This window comes from Tachysurus fulvidraco, chromosome 26 (assembly GCF_022655615.1).
Source record: "Tachysurus fulvidraco isolate hzauxx_2018 chromosome 26, HZAU_PFXX_2.0, whole genome shotgun sequence".
NCBI lineage: Eukaryota > Metazoa > Chordata > Actinopteri > Siluriformes > Bagridae > Tachysurus > Tachysurus fulvidraco.
Window position 1 is genome coordinate 6487035 of NC_062543.1, and position 16012 is coordinate 6503046.

Consider the following 16012-nt stretch of genomic DNA (forward strand, 5'->3'; position numbering starts at 1 on the left):
TTCCACATACGGGGTCGCCGTCTCAAGGCCACAACTTTGCTAGCATTAGCTCATCTAGTTCCAAAGGAAGCCTTGCTGGAGGTCACAGTACCGCAGTTACATACGTGACTTACAGTGTGAATGGGTAACAGACTTAACACCATTATTGCAGAAGTACACAGACGTAACTAGAGTAAAAGTGGCATGTGAACTTTAAAGCATGTGTATCTTTATACAAGGGCCTTGGATACGTATGATGAGATTAGTGACGGTTGAAGAAAACAATGTGGATCGTTGACGGTTTTGAAGGTGGGCGGGAAAAGCTGAAAAACACAATAATGCACAAGAAACAGGGGACACAATGAAATACTTTTAAAGTACAACACATTTCAAGTCAAGGACAAAAAAAAAAAAAAAAGGAAATTTTAGGCACATTATTCTCTAGTGAATGTTACTGTGTGTACAGGAATGCTGACATACAAGAGTATTTACAACAGAGTACAGAAAAGGGAGCTTGTCTGAAGAGCTGTCTCAGCAGGGTCGAGGAGAGAAGAACGCGCCGCGCTGCAGACGCCTTCACCACTTAGTCTTTTCACCACCTTGATCTCCGAGTCCCCTCCTAAACACACACAATGCCTGAACTAGGACTAGGATAGAGCTTACCCCTTTCTTACGTTTAATTTAAACAAACGATGACTAAACTCAACAAACTAAACAGATGCCTATTAAATCGCTACGATGAGTAAAAAACTGGAATGTGAGAGCTCGGTGCAGATCTACAACACAACTGTAAGGTGGAACCGTCTCAAGTCAAACATGTTTTGTTTTTACTTGTCAGACGTAAGGTTGCTTTACTTTGTTGTTGTATGGGGGTTTTTTTTTTTTTTTGTTTAAACAATAAAACAAAAACCGTCCAAGTAAATTTTAACACGTTATCTACCTAGAGACCTGCAAGATAAAACAAAATTGTAGATGATATAATGATTTTGATCTCCCAAAGACACCATCTCACAATTCTCTCATAGTTTAAAATTAGTGGTCTTACTCAAAGAAAGAATGAAGAGGAAGAAAAGAAAAAAAGGAGAGAGAGAGAGAGAGAGAGAGAGAGAAATACTGTAAACATAAAATTGCAATTTATTTGTTTAACAATTACTATCCTTTTTAGGTCTTTTAATGGAATTACCTCTGTGAACTGTACATAAACCTCATGATCGTGCACTTTTATTAATTTAAAAAGGTCATAATTCAGTTGATGTACCGTTCTACAAAGGAATGAGATTTCTCCTCTGGATTCAAGTAAGCACCATGCGACAGGCTTGTTCCTTTTCTACACTCGTCCTGTTCGCTTTGTTCTTCGCTTCACTTCCTCTGTCCGGACTCGGAGCTGTTTCTCTGCAAGTGCTTTTGTGAGATTTCTTTGACGCCGCTAATACTAGACCCAACCCTCGTGAGCGATAACCGGAAAAAGAAAAAAAAAAAGAAAAGACGAAGAAAAAAAAGAAAAAGAACAAAATAACACCACCCCTGAACAGCCCCCAATTATTTTTCCTGATTAAATCCTTCCTCTGTCAACACGAATGAACTTGTGATCTGTGGCCCTAGGATTTTAATTCTCTTCAGATTGGGTATTTTCTTTTTCTTTTCTTTTTTTTTTTTTAACTCAGAATAGACACTGGTTTGAAAGCAAGGTCTCCCGATGGCAAGTCAAATGTTCGGAGGTCACGTTTCTCTTTTCTTTCATTTTTTTTCCTTTTTATCCTTGTATTTCTGTTTTTTTCCTTCCTTTTAGTCCCGCTTTAGTTGTTGCTTCCAGGCCTCGTTCAAGTAGACCAGCCTCTTGTAATTGAGCACGAGTAGAATGAAGTTCAGTGCATATGTGGTAATGCAGATGATGCAGAAGTCTTTCAGGACAAAGTAGAGGATGTAGGCCAGGTACATCGAGCCTATCACTGAGACGATGGACGTGGTCATGAGAATCAGGGCGGCCATCGCGCTCACGGTCAAGCCTAAAGTACACACACACACACGCACGCGGGCTGGTTAATAACAGCAGAAAACACACACTGGAATGTTAAGACTGTCAAATACTTGTTTTATCTGATCCCAAGAGCAGGAATATTTTGAGCTCCATGCTTGTGCTTCAGGTCTTAACACGAAGACCTAAACGTTAAAGCGTCTGATGTTCAGTTGATTGAAATTATTTTGATTATTTATTTATTTTCCACATTGTGTGCTTTTCTTTTTTTAAGGCGTCCTATTAAAAAAACTTCAATAGCAAGTATTAAAATGATTCTTCGAAGTAAACTGCTAATCGAACTCTATTTAAATGTATTTTAAAAAACAGACTTTCAGCTTCTTATTCCAGTCATTTCGAGACTAATTAAAAACCAGTCTGCCGAAGATATTTCAAAAATACACGCAGCACTTTTTATTATAACATTATCGATCTTGCACTAAGACTACTTATTAGTTCATACGGTAAGTAAATATTTAATCACAGCACGGGGGGGGGGGGGGGGGGGGGGGGGGGATTAAATTGTTCCGGAGTGAAAACGTCCACGGAGAAACATCGGCATGCTGATAGAGAGAAGATGTGACCTTTCTCCAAGTGGCACTACCATGACACAAGTACACACAAGCCCTTTGCATTCTCTTCTCTCCTTTAAGGTCAGTCTATTCATAGATGCAAAACTGCAATAAGGACAAAGGGACTAACGGAACGCGAGCGCACAAAGAGCCGAGGAGAGACGGAGCTAAAGCGTTGGCGTGATACAAAAAAAAATTATTAAAAAAGTTTATTAAAATTCTAATTCTTCAATAAATGTTTTCAGGTGAATATACATTCCGTTGGACAGATATTATTAAAAACCTGGACATAACAGGTTATTAGAAGGAAATGAGCTCTATTTAAATATATTGGAATAAAGAACGCTAACGGTAACCGTTCGTACGGTTGTGACGTGCAGTGAAACGTTTTATTGACTGTCCGTTTTATAAAATACGAATAAACAGAACACAATGAAATAAAACAATAAAAATGAGCTAGATGATGATGATAAAATAAAGTGTACAGTGGAAAAAGAAATAGATTAAATGTAAAAAGGTGAAAAAAGGTGCTAGTAGTGTTGGATGACTGTATGACTGAAGTGCGTCGTATAGATAAAGAGGAACGGAAATTTGGAGTTAGTTTTTTTCCGCGATGTGACGCATTTCATACTGGGCAAAAATGATGTAAGATGGGACTTGTTCGTGGTTTTATCCCACACCCCCCTTTTACAATTTCCTGTCGACAGGGAACAATAACTGAAAATGTGGATTTATCCAGCCTGTATAATGCATTCGCTATCGATCTGTGGTGAATCAAACTGCTGAGACGATGCGTGAGAATGTGCTGCGTGTCGTGTTTTGGTGTGTGATGTTAGACGAGATGAGATCCGGTGGAACTCGTGGTCCTATCAGCTGGTCACGGAAACCTTACATGTGGGAGAGTCTGAGTCAGCGAATGCCACGAGCTCTCAGGGGAAAAAGGAGAAAGAAACAGAGTAAAAATAGAGATGTGACAGAAAAACGACGTGAGATGTGAGTCATTTAACTCGAATGGATGTCCAGGAGGCGGTCGACGATACCGACACGACCGGTTTCATGCCGACTACGGAATAAGGTTTGATCTGAGAACTGTGTGGTTTAAACGCTTAATTATTTAAGCAATATTTTGGTGAAATCTTTTAACATGATTATAACCAGGCCAAATATGTCAAAAGATCATGTTCGTTGTAGCGACAATAAGAAATGCACCCCACCCTTCCATCTGTGGTTCAGTTTGTTGTGCCAAGATATTAAACTCCACATATGAAGTTTCCTAGTTGGGATCTTCAGCCATCTAAATGCTGCACCTTCAGGATGTCCAACAGTGAACTCTCTCTTAACAGAGTTCTCCGTCTGCATGGCAGGAAAATGAGACGTTTGAAGGAAAACAGGCCTAAGTAAAGATGACATCCGATTAAGCAGCTTTAGCAATCACTATGGATTTGTGATTGGGGTTATTTACAAGATTATACAAGATATTTATTTATTTATTTTTCATGCAGAACAGAAATAAAATTCTTACGATGCTAACCCAGTGTTCCATGACCCCTGTTTAGTTAATACTTCTTTTACAGTATATAACGATATCCTGGTCTGGTTATGTGAAGCCTCGGGCATGAGTTAAACTGCAAGCTGTATTTCTTTAAAGCATCCATCAGTTTTCATTATAATTTGCTGCTTGCAGAATCGCCCAGAATTCCCGCCTCTTCTTCACAAACTCAGCCGTAGAAGTTATCTAACGTCATCGTTTCCTTTAGCAAGACACAAGAAGTGGTACGTTTAAGGCAGAAATACAGGTCTACTGGAAAAATGTTTACATTTAGGCGATTTTGAGTTTAACTTCTTGATCATGGATAATAGTTTTCTAAACCCTGATTCTCGAGTACCGTTACTTTCGTTAATCTACTAATTAATGATTTTACTAAACTTTTGTTGTGTGTTGATGGCGACTCCATCACGAGGGGTGATCGCGTCTACACTAGACCCTGAGTAGAGAACTCTTGTTGATTAGTTCATTCCCCCAAGACTGACATGATTAAAATGGTCTCATTTCATGCTGGCAGAAGGCCAGACTCCTTGATTTTATTATAAGAATTGTAGTGAGAAGAATCTGTTTCTGGATCAGTATAAAGGTGTAAATCCGGAGTCGCTGGCTGCCCTTCAAAGAAAAAAAACAAACAAAGGCATGCTGAGGTCAATTACTTACCTAATAACAGCTGAAAGACGTAAAACAACAGTCCGTAGACACTGTTTGGCTGATTTATTGCACTGTTGTTACCGAAGATGGACCCAAACAAACCGAATCCTCGACCCCATCTACAGAAAAAAGAGGGAAAAAAACACATGGACAGGTTTACGTGGTTTATAATGGAAATTAAAAAAGACAGTCATTTTATTTAAAGTTTAATATCAATGCCTTCTCTATTTGGAGCACAAAGAACAGCAAAGAAATCTTTGGCCTGAATAATAAGTCACAAGATGATGAAAGAGGCAGTGAAATGTAATAATCAAAGTGGAACAGAGCTTCCCCTTGAGCAAGCCGAACGTCACCTTTAGCCCTAATAACGTCATCCGAGATGAATAAAGGGAAACTTTGGGCATGAGAAACTCTCAAGAGCATCGCATTTAGCACTCGCAAGGATTATAAAGCGACCCGAGTGGCATAAAGCGGTGCTTCGGAGGGCTTTAATCTTACCTGTTATTAATAATGTGTGGAGGCATGTGATGGAGCCAGTACACATGTCCCTGCTCCCCTCTCTGATACACAGATCATGCCACTGCATCGATAAAGATGGACTTCAAGCACTGGTCTTCCTTTAGTCCCATATCTGTATAGTATATTATTACCTGAGGAACAGCTGCCCAGGTTGTATGTGTGGGATAAGAAGAACTCAGGAAAAGTAGGTTTAACTACAAGGGAAAGGTTTTCTCTTGGTATGTAACAAACTTCATGGTGGTGTGATGTCGTACTCCTAAATCCCACCACCTGCTACAGCACCAACACTGGCAATGAAAAGCACAATCCGATGTCCTGAGAAAGCTCACTACTTTTTTTTTCCTCCCCCTCTCTTAAATAATGCGGGGTTTGTGTCCTGGTGATGGCATGGCATAATATAAAGGGTTTTGGGATATCGTTATTTCTTTTAGCTCCAGGCAAAGGAAACACCTGGAATTTAGAATAAGAGTTACCTGTGGTTATGAAACCTGCTCTGAATCAGAGTTAGCAGCACTACTGAAGTCTTGTAAACCCTGTAAAAACACGTACGGTGTGAAACGACAGTGTTAGAATGTTAGGCCTATGCACGAAGCAGCAGAAACCCAATGAGAACGTCTCATACCAGGTCCTTCGTACAGTCAAAGAAACTCTGCGTGTTGTGTACAAAGATTCCAAATTGTCAAACGATGACGAAAAATACGTAGCAAAGAGGAGACGGTTTTATTTTTATAGCTACGGGTAACGGATAAGTCTGTTTAGGACTAACCGGATGATACAGTCAGAAATATTATTAATTGGGATATTATTAAAAGGCAGCTGGATATCAACAAACTTATCTATGCATCAAACTTAAAGATGGATTACAAAAGAGAGGTGTGGACACAGACAGCCTCGACATATAAACTGCTTCTCACAGGCATTTGTGGAGCTGACTTGTACACCTGTTGGTTAAATCCTAAAACGAGATGTAGAAGGAGAAGAAGGAGATATAAAGACACCTACACATAAGAAGGTTCACTTCCATGTGGTAGCAAACATGACAATACTGAACACCTACTGGCCCTTGTTCTAAATTAGAGCAAAGACCTCTATCACATCTATCTCCATTCTTTTTAAGTATCATCTTTGTACACTGTAATATGAATAAAGTCTTTCGATTAAAAAGAAAGAAAGAACAAAAAAACAAACTAACTAACTACTGCAACCTACAAATTCTTGATGCAAAACAAAATTCTATGAATGCTCTGGGTTGAGATCAGGATTAAGGCAAAGATATAAACGTCGTATTTGTAAATTCACTGTAAAATCCCAAAGTTTTGTTCCCAGTAGAGCAGGATGAAGAATGCTCAACATTTCCAGACCATGATCTGATGTTATCTCAGACAATCATCCTAAGTGTTTGCTTAATCAATCCAAAGAAGAAGAAATAACTGATAGGAAACCAACTTTCAGCTACTCGGCTTTTTACCCAAATATCTGCCCTGCTATAGAAAGCGGCCTCCTTTGGTGATGATCTGCTAACAGACACTGGAAGGGAAACCACAGCGCAGCAGTGCAACAAATGGCAATGTTTAACAACACAAACAGCAAACCAGCTAAGCAGGAACATGTGAAGACTTCTGTATTGTCTGACTGTTTTGTATTGTCTTGTCCGTCTCGTCTGTCTGTCTGTCTGTACTGTCAAATAAAAAGAACATGCAAAAAAAATCTTCAAAATCATCAGTTCTTCACAAATAAAAATCACAAGCCGATACGTACAAGCCAAGACAAACAGACCACAGATCACACACATCAAAAACACGGACCATGAGAGTTTGGGGTGAAGATATATATATATATATATATTTATATACACACAGTCGAATGCAAAAGTTTAGGAACCCCTGACAATTTCCATGCTCGGCAACCATCAAACCTAACTGTACTGGAGATGTTTTGTAAGGAGGAATGGTCCAAAATACATTCATCCAGAATCCAGACATTCATTACAGACTATAGGAAGCATCTAGAGGCTGTTATTTCTGCTAAAGGAGGCTCTACTAAATACTGATGTGAATTTATGCACCTGTCTAATTTGGTTTTGATGTATATTGCGCATTTTCTGATAATCCACTAAACCTCATTTCGCTACTGAAATATTACTGTGTGCTTCAGTTATTTGATGGATCAAAATGAATTTGCTGATCCAAACACCCAAATATTTATAAATGAAATTCCTGGAAATTGTCAGGGGTTCCTAAACTTTTGCACACGACTGTATTTAGATGAACTGTGGTTTAAGTGAGTGGGAAACTAAAATAATAAGTGAATCGTATTCCTGCATCTGTACCATACGGTGAAATCTCATTACGCAACCTGTCACTGGTTAGTTTTCGCCTTTCATTGTTCTCGTGCTTACGTTGCACGTTGTAGGATTCTGCAATAATGGAAGATAAAATCCAACAAACGATTATATCAATCAGCCTCAGTGATATTCAGTAAAAGGCGATTTGACAGGTTTAGGTGTGGGAAATAGTGCCTTCAATATTCTGTCAGATTTGCAGCATGTTTTCATTAATAACATCTTGTAGTAGTAATGGTTTGTAGTGTCTTTATTATGTAGCGCAGCCAAACATAAGCGTTACATTAACATTAACGTTCAGCATCGATAATAAACACTCTGTGTTTCTTTCTTGTTAACGGTGTCGTGAAGAGGAGCGAATCGAGCTTACGTGCTGTACCGACTTTTTCATCCTTTAAATAGAAGATGTGATAAAACACAGGCTGAGCTGGTTAAACAGGTGACTTCATCAACGGTTTGTTTCCAGCTTCCTTATTATTTAAACAAACTCATTAATAAGCGTTTCGGATTCTTTTCTCTACAACTATTGTGGGAGACTCTCTAAACGACTCAGCTACTGCGTTTTATTAGTAGCTCTGTTTCATTCGTCCTTCTTTACTATACTTGCGATCACCCGTGGGATACTGAGGAAAAAAAAAACTGCTGTCTGGTCGAAACTCGCACTTTTCCTTTCCTACGATTTTTTTTAATTGACACACTTCACTAGAACTAGTATTTCAGGATGAAATACACACCGACAAATACGTCTTACACAAAACAGCAGCTTCTAATTTGAAAAAGAAAATAATATAAATACAACATAAATAAATAAAATTAATGAAATCATATGCAAAATTGGACAGATGTTTAAATTAAAAAAATAAATTGCAATCCAGTATCATTTTTCTTGCAAGATACATTTAATAATATATTTAAAAAGGAAAAAAGTCAATAACACAAATTTGGTGTATAAATTTACCCTAAATGTTTGCTTGATAGAAAATCACATTTGGATTCTTTTTTATTTTGGCGATATTCAATCCAGCATTTTCTGCACATATTAGTCTGATACACTAACATAACAAATCGGTACCATCTCTAGTTCATTTATCAAGTTCTCCTTGCACATGGAGGTATGTATTATTCTAACTAACCAAGGACTTGGTCAAGGACTAACCAGTGAGGTGGAATCAAAAAACCTCCAGCTTGGATTAGATAAAAAGCCTCTCTCTTGCCATCCTTACACAATCGTCCCACAGCCACCCAGACGAACCTTTACCCGAGATACCATTAAGTGAAATACTCAGCAGTGAGAGTCTCGCATGCCAGAGCATAATAACGACATAAATAAAATAGACTTGGTAAGCTGATCTGTGGAAGTGAATCTGAAGTGAAAGGTTAGTCATGATCTTTCCCGTCACATTTCGGCCCACAATTTATTTTGATTTGCAAAACGGTCGCTACATCTGTGACTCTCAGATCTAACCGATTAACTCTTCTAATTTACACATGTGGATACAAGTTTGAATAAAAAACAAAACAGGTCTTGAGAGCTGAGCCTGGCCTGCTGAAATGAAGCCGAGTTTACTGGCACACTGAACACATCTTTTGCTGTTCAAAGTGATCCTGATAGAGACGATATCCGATACTGATCTGATCGCGGCAGTAATCAACAACCGATTTCTACAACCGTTTCCGTGGGATGGATGATGTGTGTCGTGTCACGGCAAAAAATACTGACAAACTGTCTCATACTAAGGCACTGGTGAATTCTCGTATCCGGGTTCATTTTCTATCACAGCAGATCTTACAATAGTGCTTGCTACATTTCAAATGATGGGATTACACTAGCATGACTGTGCTAACAAGTTCTAATTTTTATAGTAACAAATAATTCATAGGAACTTGTATGGCAGATCCTCCACATAAACAAAGATAGACAGATTTTGAATTTGTGATGTTTTAAGAATGAAAAGCATACAATTTATTGATATACCGAAGTCTTTTATGAGACGTTTATTTAACAGTAACAGCGTCACAGGGACGTCTTCGGGTTTCTGGCTAACACGACAAACTGTTTTTGTCATATTAGAATAAAAAAAAAGAGAAGCTGTGAAGAAATGACTGCTAAATAAATATAGCTGCTATATTCATAAGCAATAACAGGGACTATGTTTTAATAATTGGCAAATTGCTGAGGTATAAGAAAAATAAAACACTTTGCTTTGATTGGAAAAATATGTCTTGTCCCTTCACATGAACCTGTCATTGATTATTTTCCTATAACAGCATTCCACATTGTGTTGTCTTCTCTACTTAAATCATGTCACCTTCACGCCTCTGCTGTCTTTAAAATAATTAAAAGAATAATAAATCTTCAAACGAAAGCTTGGCTGGGTTACTGTCAGGAGGTCATCGAGCACTCAGATTTCAGAGCATTCAGATTTTGAGCGAGACTCAGACCTAGACATCGTATCAAAGATGTGATCGGCAAACCCTTGCTTCGTTTCTCAATAGCCTGTGTTTAGAGATCAGACTACAGCCGAGCACATTCACTACACACTGGGTTGAATCAATACACAAAACAGCTCGTCTACAGGTGATACGATTGAGCCAGTATGTAAACCTTCATCTATCCATAACACAAGGTTGTAAAGCTGAAAGTGACAGCCTGAACACGTCTGTCAGATAGAGGGCTGTCCTCTGATTGTTAATATGAGCTGTAGGTAAAAACCCTCCTCAGTTCCACGTAGGTAAATTACTTACAAATGAAAATGTATCTGTGTCAATGCTAATGCTGAACACAATTCAAGGTGTTTAGGCAAGAAGGAATATTGTACAGACTAATCAACGTCTTTATTATACTTTTATAAACAGGAATTTCAAACCCACCAGGTATAATAAATAAATAGATAGATAGATAGATAGATAGATAGATAGATAGATAGATAGATAGATAAATAAATAAATAAATATCCACGGTGTGGAAACGCCTTAGAAACAGAACCCTAGTCAGTCTAACATCTAGCTAACATTAGCAACGCCTATCAGTTTTATAGAAGTTAATATTAACTAATTAATAAACAGAAAATATAACACAGGACCCAAAAATAAACTACAACCAACAAAATAAAAAAAACTGGTGTGTATATTTAGAGCCTTTAGAGTCTTATCTCTCTGCTACAGTTTAAGTGGCTAGGTAGCTAGCGGCTAGGTAGCTAGGCTAAGTGGCTAGGTAGCTAGGCTAAGTGGCTAGGTAGCTAGGCTAAGTGGCTAGGTAGCTAGGCTAAGTGGCTAGGCTGCTAGGCTAAGTGGCTAGGCTAAGTGGCTAGGTAACTAGCGGCTAGGTAGCTACGCTAAGTGGCTAGGTAGCTAGACTAAGTGGCTAGGTAGCTAGCGGCTAGGTGACAAGTTAAATTACAGTTCTATACAAACTCCTTCCAACAATTAAAATCTGTTTAGTCAACAGCCACAATAGCGACTGCTACAAGGTCAAAAAAACACAAACTATCTCATGTTATTTGTATCCCTGTCCCCTGTCCCGAATACTTAGGATCAGACAGATAACTGTCTTATTAATAGCTATCAATGCTAGCTAGCTGTGGGCTGCAGACTTTAGCACATATTCCTTAACTGTTCGTTCGCTCCATTCAACTCACTCAAGTCGTGGTATTTACACGCTGCAACAAAATACTAAATGGTTTAACATTAATAATAAAAACAGCAATACACACGCGTTATCAGTATCACACTGAGTAGGCTGGGTGGCTAACACCCAGACAGGTCACTATCCTGGTCCACATTTAAGCGCTAGTCTGACTGGTGAACCCATTAAACCCAGTAAACCCAGTAAACCCATGCCCATTGTACTTCCCAGTTACTCACTCATACTATACACATTAAAGCAGCAGCGCTACCGGACTCTTCTGATACAATGCTATAAAAGTAGGCGGGTTTTGTGGAGGTAGCCGATTAGCTTAGCTTCATTCACTTACCTTGAGCCGAACACTTTGGAGCAGCTTATAGAGTTGCTCAAGTCACACATGGCCTGGTAGTTGGCATCCCGAGATTTCTCCCTTTCCACGTGAAACGCGTACACGGACAGCAGTATTCCTAAGAGGCAAACGAGGAACCTGGCTATTCTTTCCCATCGAGGGGTGGACACTCTTAAGACGGGCGCCGCCATGTTTTTTCCCGGCCTTGCTCGTACACGCAGCCTTCTCCGACCATTGGGCCCGCGGGAGCGGAGACGTGGAAGAGCGTCGGTGCGCGCCACAGCGGCAGGGGCGTGTCCGCGCGCGTCCGCGCTCTGTGACCGACAGGGGGCGCGCGCGCTAGCGCTCTGGGTCAAACAGGTGCTCGGGTGCAATAGTTTGCAAAAGGTTTTTTTTAGGTAGAAAGAAGTATAATATAGCTCAAGTTTGCTCAAGAATATCATGTAGATCACATAGACAATTAAAGTTTGGCCTTATAAGACAACACATATATATATATGTATTATACACACACACACACACACACACACACACACACACACACACACACACACACACACACATTTATATATAGGGATATGTATATTTTGTCTCTGTATGTATATATATGCACACAATAGACAAAACATACATATATGTAATATAAACTACATTTAAATATAATGTCAATTAGACTACATCTGCAGTATTCAGGCATATATACTTCTAAAAAACAACCTAATCAGTGTTTTTTGGTGATCCTTTTTTAACAGGTCCAGTAGTTTCCAATAACCTGATGGTTGCCAATGCGCATTTCTGTTTCTTTTGAGGTACGTAAGCAGGTTTCACAAAATATATTTTTCACACAATATCACACAATACTTTCCTTATTTACTAGAACTCAAAATTGCATGTGTTATTTATCTTCCATATTATTTATTGTTCAGTGCTGTTCTAATAGCATAAGGACTATTAAATAAATATTACACTAAAATAAATTAAATATTACACTATATAATATTATGATTACAATTTTAGCTCAACTTCTTACTTATGATATTAAATTTAATACTCATTTATAGACTAATTATTAGACATGTAATTATAGCTTTCATATCAAGTCAAGTCAAGTCACTTTTATTGTCACCACCACAGCACATGTGCCTTGGTGAGTGAAATTCTTGGGAGCGTACTCCAGGAATTGCAGAAACATACAGGTGAAATTAACAGATGAAAATGTCCAATATGCTCATTCATATAGTCAGTACACACAGTGTGCTATTAGACATACTTACAGTAGTACTACATATTATATGCAATATGTACCTATATATATATATATATATTATGTAAAATAAGCTAAGGTGCAACAGATTGTACAATACAGAAATGTCGTTTATGTATTCTAATGATTAGAACGCCACAAAAGACTGGAATTTGGTATATTTGGAATTTCAGTATAATGTTCTTTGAGAACAAGCGATAACTGGTATAAACCCAGATAACTGTTTTTTGTTGTTATTGTTGTTGTTGTTGTTGTTTAGTTCACACTGCCACCATGTGGAGAAAATATATTCTTGTTGTATTTAACACTGATACAGTAACAAAGTTTATTGATTGATTGATTTGTTTATTTATTCATTCCCCCCCAACCTATAGAGGTAAATTCAAATTTGTATTTTATTTTTATGGCACATATAATTTATATTTTTATATTTTAGATGTGACACATTTAGATTCTTGGTTGACTTTTTAGTCTATTTTCACATCTGACTACTTGTCAGTAGTGATGCAGTGGGATTTACATCTCATCTCTCAACTCATCTCATCTCATCTCATCTCAAGCAATAAAGCAGTAGTAGCTTCAGACTGTCCAGATTTTTACACAGCATAAACATATCAAACATATCAGCAATTTTGAAGCTAATACCACCATCAATGCAGTGTTCTGCTCATCTTGTACATAGCTAACGTAACAGGTCTCTGCTGTAAATGAATCATAATCAAAAGAATCCCTTGACAGGGGGGCAAATAGGCCCCTGAACCATAACTACTCAAGAAAGCCAGTAGATGGCACTGTGTTCACTGTTATTTAATGAATACTATGCAATGAGTAATAAAGAATACAACAATTTGTACCTATTTCATGCACATGTTTCATGTTTCATGTAAGGGTGGAACGGTGGCTTAGTGGGTAGTACATTCGCCTCACACCTCTAGGGTCGGGGTTCGATTCCCGCCTCCGCCTTGTTGTGTGTGCGGAGTTTGCATGTTCTCCCCTCGGGGGTTTCCTCCGGGTACTCCGGTTTCCTCCCCCGGTCCAAAGACATGCATGGTAGGTTGATTGGCATATCTGGAAAATTGTCCAAAAAATTGTCCGGAGAGTGTGTCCCGATGACGCCTGAGATAGAAAATGTGTATTTTTATTGTTTATTAAATATTCTTTATCTCCAAGAGAGAGAATCCAGATTCTAATCTGATGTACGTGAGAAAGCTTTAGAGAAGTGTTGACTGTATGGGGATAAAATTCCCAGCCAATAAGCGACTGCGAACGCGACCACGTGACGCGAAGGCGACTGAAAACACACATAAAGTCACGTGACATCGTCTGTGTTGTTTACGCATAGAAGTGAGCTTGTTAGGGCGCGCGTGCGAGGAAAGAAAGCAAAGAAATAAACATGGCTACTGACATCGAAAGGCTGGTTTTGTTCGAAGAGGCGCATTATGACCAGTATGATTATTACAACCTGGATGAATATCCCTGTCATGCAGGGGGAAAAGGAAGAACCAAGAAAGAAATCGGATTAAACACAAACCGCCATTGTCCTGCAGGACACGAGAGAAAAATCACTGAAAAACTCCGTAATAGCGAAGTGAAGAGGAGGAGAACCAAAAGCTGTTCGTCTTGAACGATGTGCAATTGGTAAGCAAGATGCATATGAATAGCAATCTATCATATTCATGGTATGCACCTTTTCTTATGGTTTTGTCAATGCATATCGTTTCTATGCAGACCCAGCAACTCCTACACTTGAAGATGACTTGGATCGTGGTCTAAATGTCTGTTTAAAACCCTTTTTCCTGCCTTGTTGAAACGAGAACGCGCGCACGCGCCACTGACGCATCTGAACCCACAGCGTTTTCTTGCCTCGTGCGCGCGCATCCTCGTGAACGCGCATCCCAGATTCCGCGTGTCCGTGTCTTGGTCACCTGTCCACTGGAGTCGGGTTGCGGCTGCGCACGAGATCGACCTTGTTTTGTTTTTGGGTGTTGGCCCTCCTTTTAAAAGCTGTTGGTTGTGGTGGTGTGTTTTAATAATACGTCGTGTTGGTGTTAGAAATCACTTGAATAAAAATTAAACACTGATTTCATCATTTTTATAGGTTGAGGTTGTCTATTATTATTCTTATTCTTATTCTTATTATTATTATTAATACAAATGCTAGGGGTCATAACAAGAATGCATGGCATTAACATTCATTTATGTGTGACTTCCGGTCTTTTCATGCTAATTAATTGACTAAAATGGACATTGCACATGCATATTAACAGAAATCATACATACATGCAGATGCAGGCATCTTGGTTACAAATGCATAATTGAATGAACCCTTGGTTTGTCCGAATATATATTGTATAAAGAGTAGCAATGAAAAACACATGAAACAGTTGTTCTGCCACTTACACAACGATCCTCTGATGAACTGTACAAAAGTTGGATTTCAATGAGTGATCACTCAGATTTGTACACTTCGCATTTTTCCTGCTTGCAACACACCAATTTTGCAAACTATGAGTGTTCGTTCTCTCTCTCTCTCTCTCTCTCTCTCTCTCTCTCTCTCACACACACTCTCAATGTTATTCACATCACCAGTCAGTGGGTTTTAAGGTAATGGCTGCTGTATATCTTAAGCTGAGGATTCATTTGAAAGTTTTAGCTCCATAAAAGCAGAAAGCTGGTTCATTACATCTGTTCTTGACTTTGGAGACATTTGAGGATATCTACAGTACTTAGTGAATAATTTCGAGTATATGAAGAGAACGAATCTATACTATAACGATGGTACTAATCCATTCACTTGCAGATTTATCATTAACTGCGAAATAAACATCAAAGCATCATAAAGAAGACTGTGCACTGATTTCTAAAAGCACCAACACGGTCCTTTCTGAATTTAATCTCCGTTGTCATTTTAAAAACATCTGATCATATGATGAGACAGAAATGTACATCAAAATGTTCTGTTACTCCATAATGATTAAATCATCTGAATATAAAAACCCTGCTGTGGTTTGGAAAGAAACCAGTGAGGAATAGCAACATGAAAACTGTCACTGGACAAACAGGCACCATTTCAGGCATAAGGATAAGAAGTTTCGTCATTTTTATAAAATTTTTATAAAGATTTTGCAAAATTTCAGAATGCAACGCATCTA

At 38.6% G+C, this 16012-nt stretch overlaps 2 protein-coding genes across 2 annotated transcripts; one reads left to right on the plus strand and one right to left on the minus strand.

Annotated features, from left to right (window-relative positions):
- Positions 1-336: 336 nt before the first annotated feature.
- vkorc1l1 (vitamin K epoxide reductase complex, subunit 1-like 1) lies at positions 337-11892 on the minus strand. Its single transcript, XM_027137774.2, has 3 exons — positions 11597-11892; positions 4772-4881; positions 337-1985 (listed from the first exon to the last, which is right to left on the minus strand). Exons 1-3 carry the CDS (start codon positions 11785-11787, stop codon positions 1765-1767), a joined length of 522 nt encoding a protein of 173 aa, XP_026993575.1. The 5' UTR covers positions 11788-11892; the 3' UTR covers positions 337-1764.
- A 2279-nt stretch (positions 11893-14171) lies between these two features.
- Positions 14172-14951, plus strand: LOC113637258 (nuclear protein 2-like). The gene is made up of 2 exons (XM_047809290.1): positions 14172-14498; positions 14589-14951. The coding sequence occupies exon 1, from the start codon at positions 14254-14256 to the stop codon at positions 14482-14484; it is 231 nt and encodes a 76-aa protein (XP_047665246.1). The 5' UTR covers positions 14172-14253; the 3' UTR covers positions 14485-14498; positions 14589-14951.
- The last annotated feature ends 1061 nt before the right edge of the window (positions 14952-16012 follow it).

Coding starts and splice junctions, on each gene's coding strand:
- vkorc1l1 (XM_027137774.2), bottom strand. CDS start 11,787: ATGGCGGCGCCCGTCTTAAGAGTGTCCACCCCTCGATGGGAAAGAATA. Junction 4,882..11,596: donor TCCAAAGTGTTCGGCTCAAG/GTAAGTGAATGA, acceptor TTTTTTCTGTAG/ATGGGGTCGAGGATTCGGTT. Junction 1,986..4,771: donor CGTCTTTCAGCTGTTATTAG/GTAAGTAATTGA, acceptor TGTGTACTTTAG/GCTTGACCGTGAGCGCGATG.
- LOC113637258 (XM_047809290.1), top strand. CDS start 14,254: ATGGCTACTGACATCGAAAGGCTGGTTTTGTTCGAAGAGGCGCATTAT.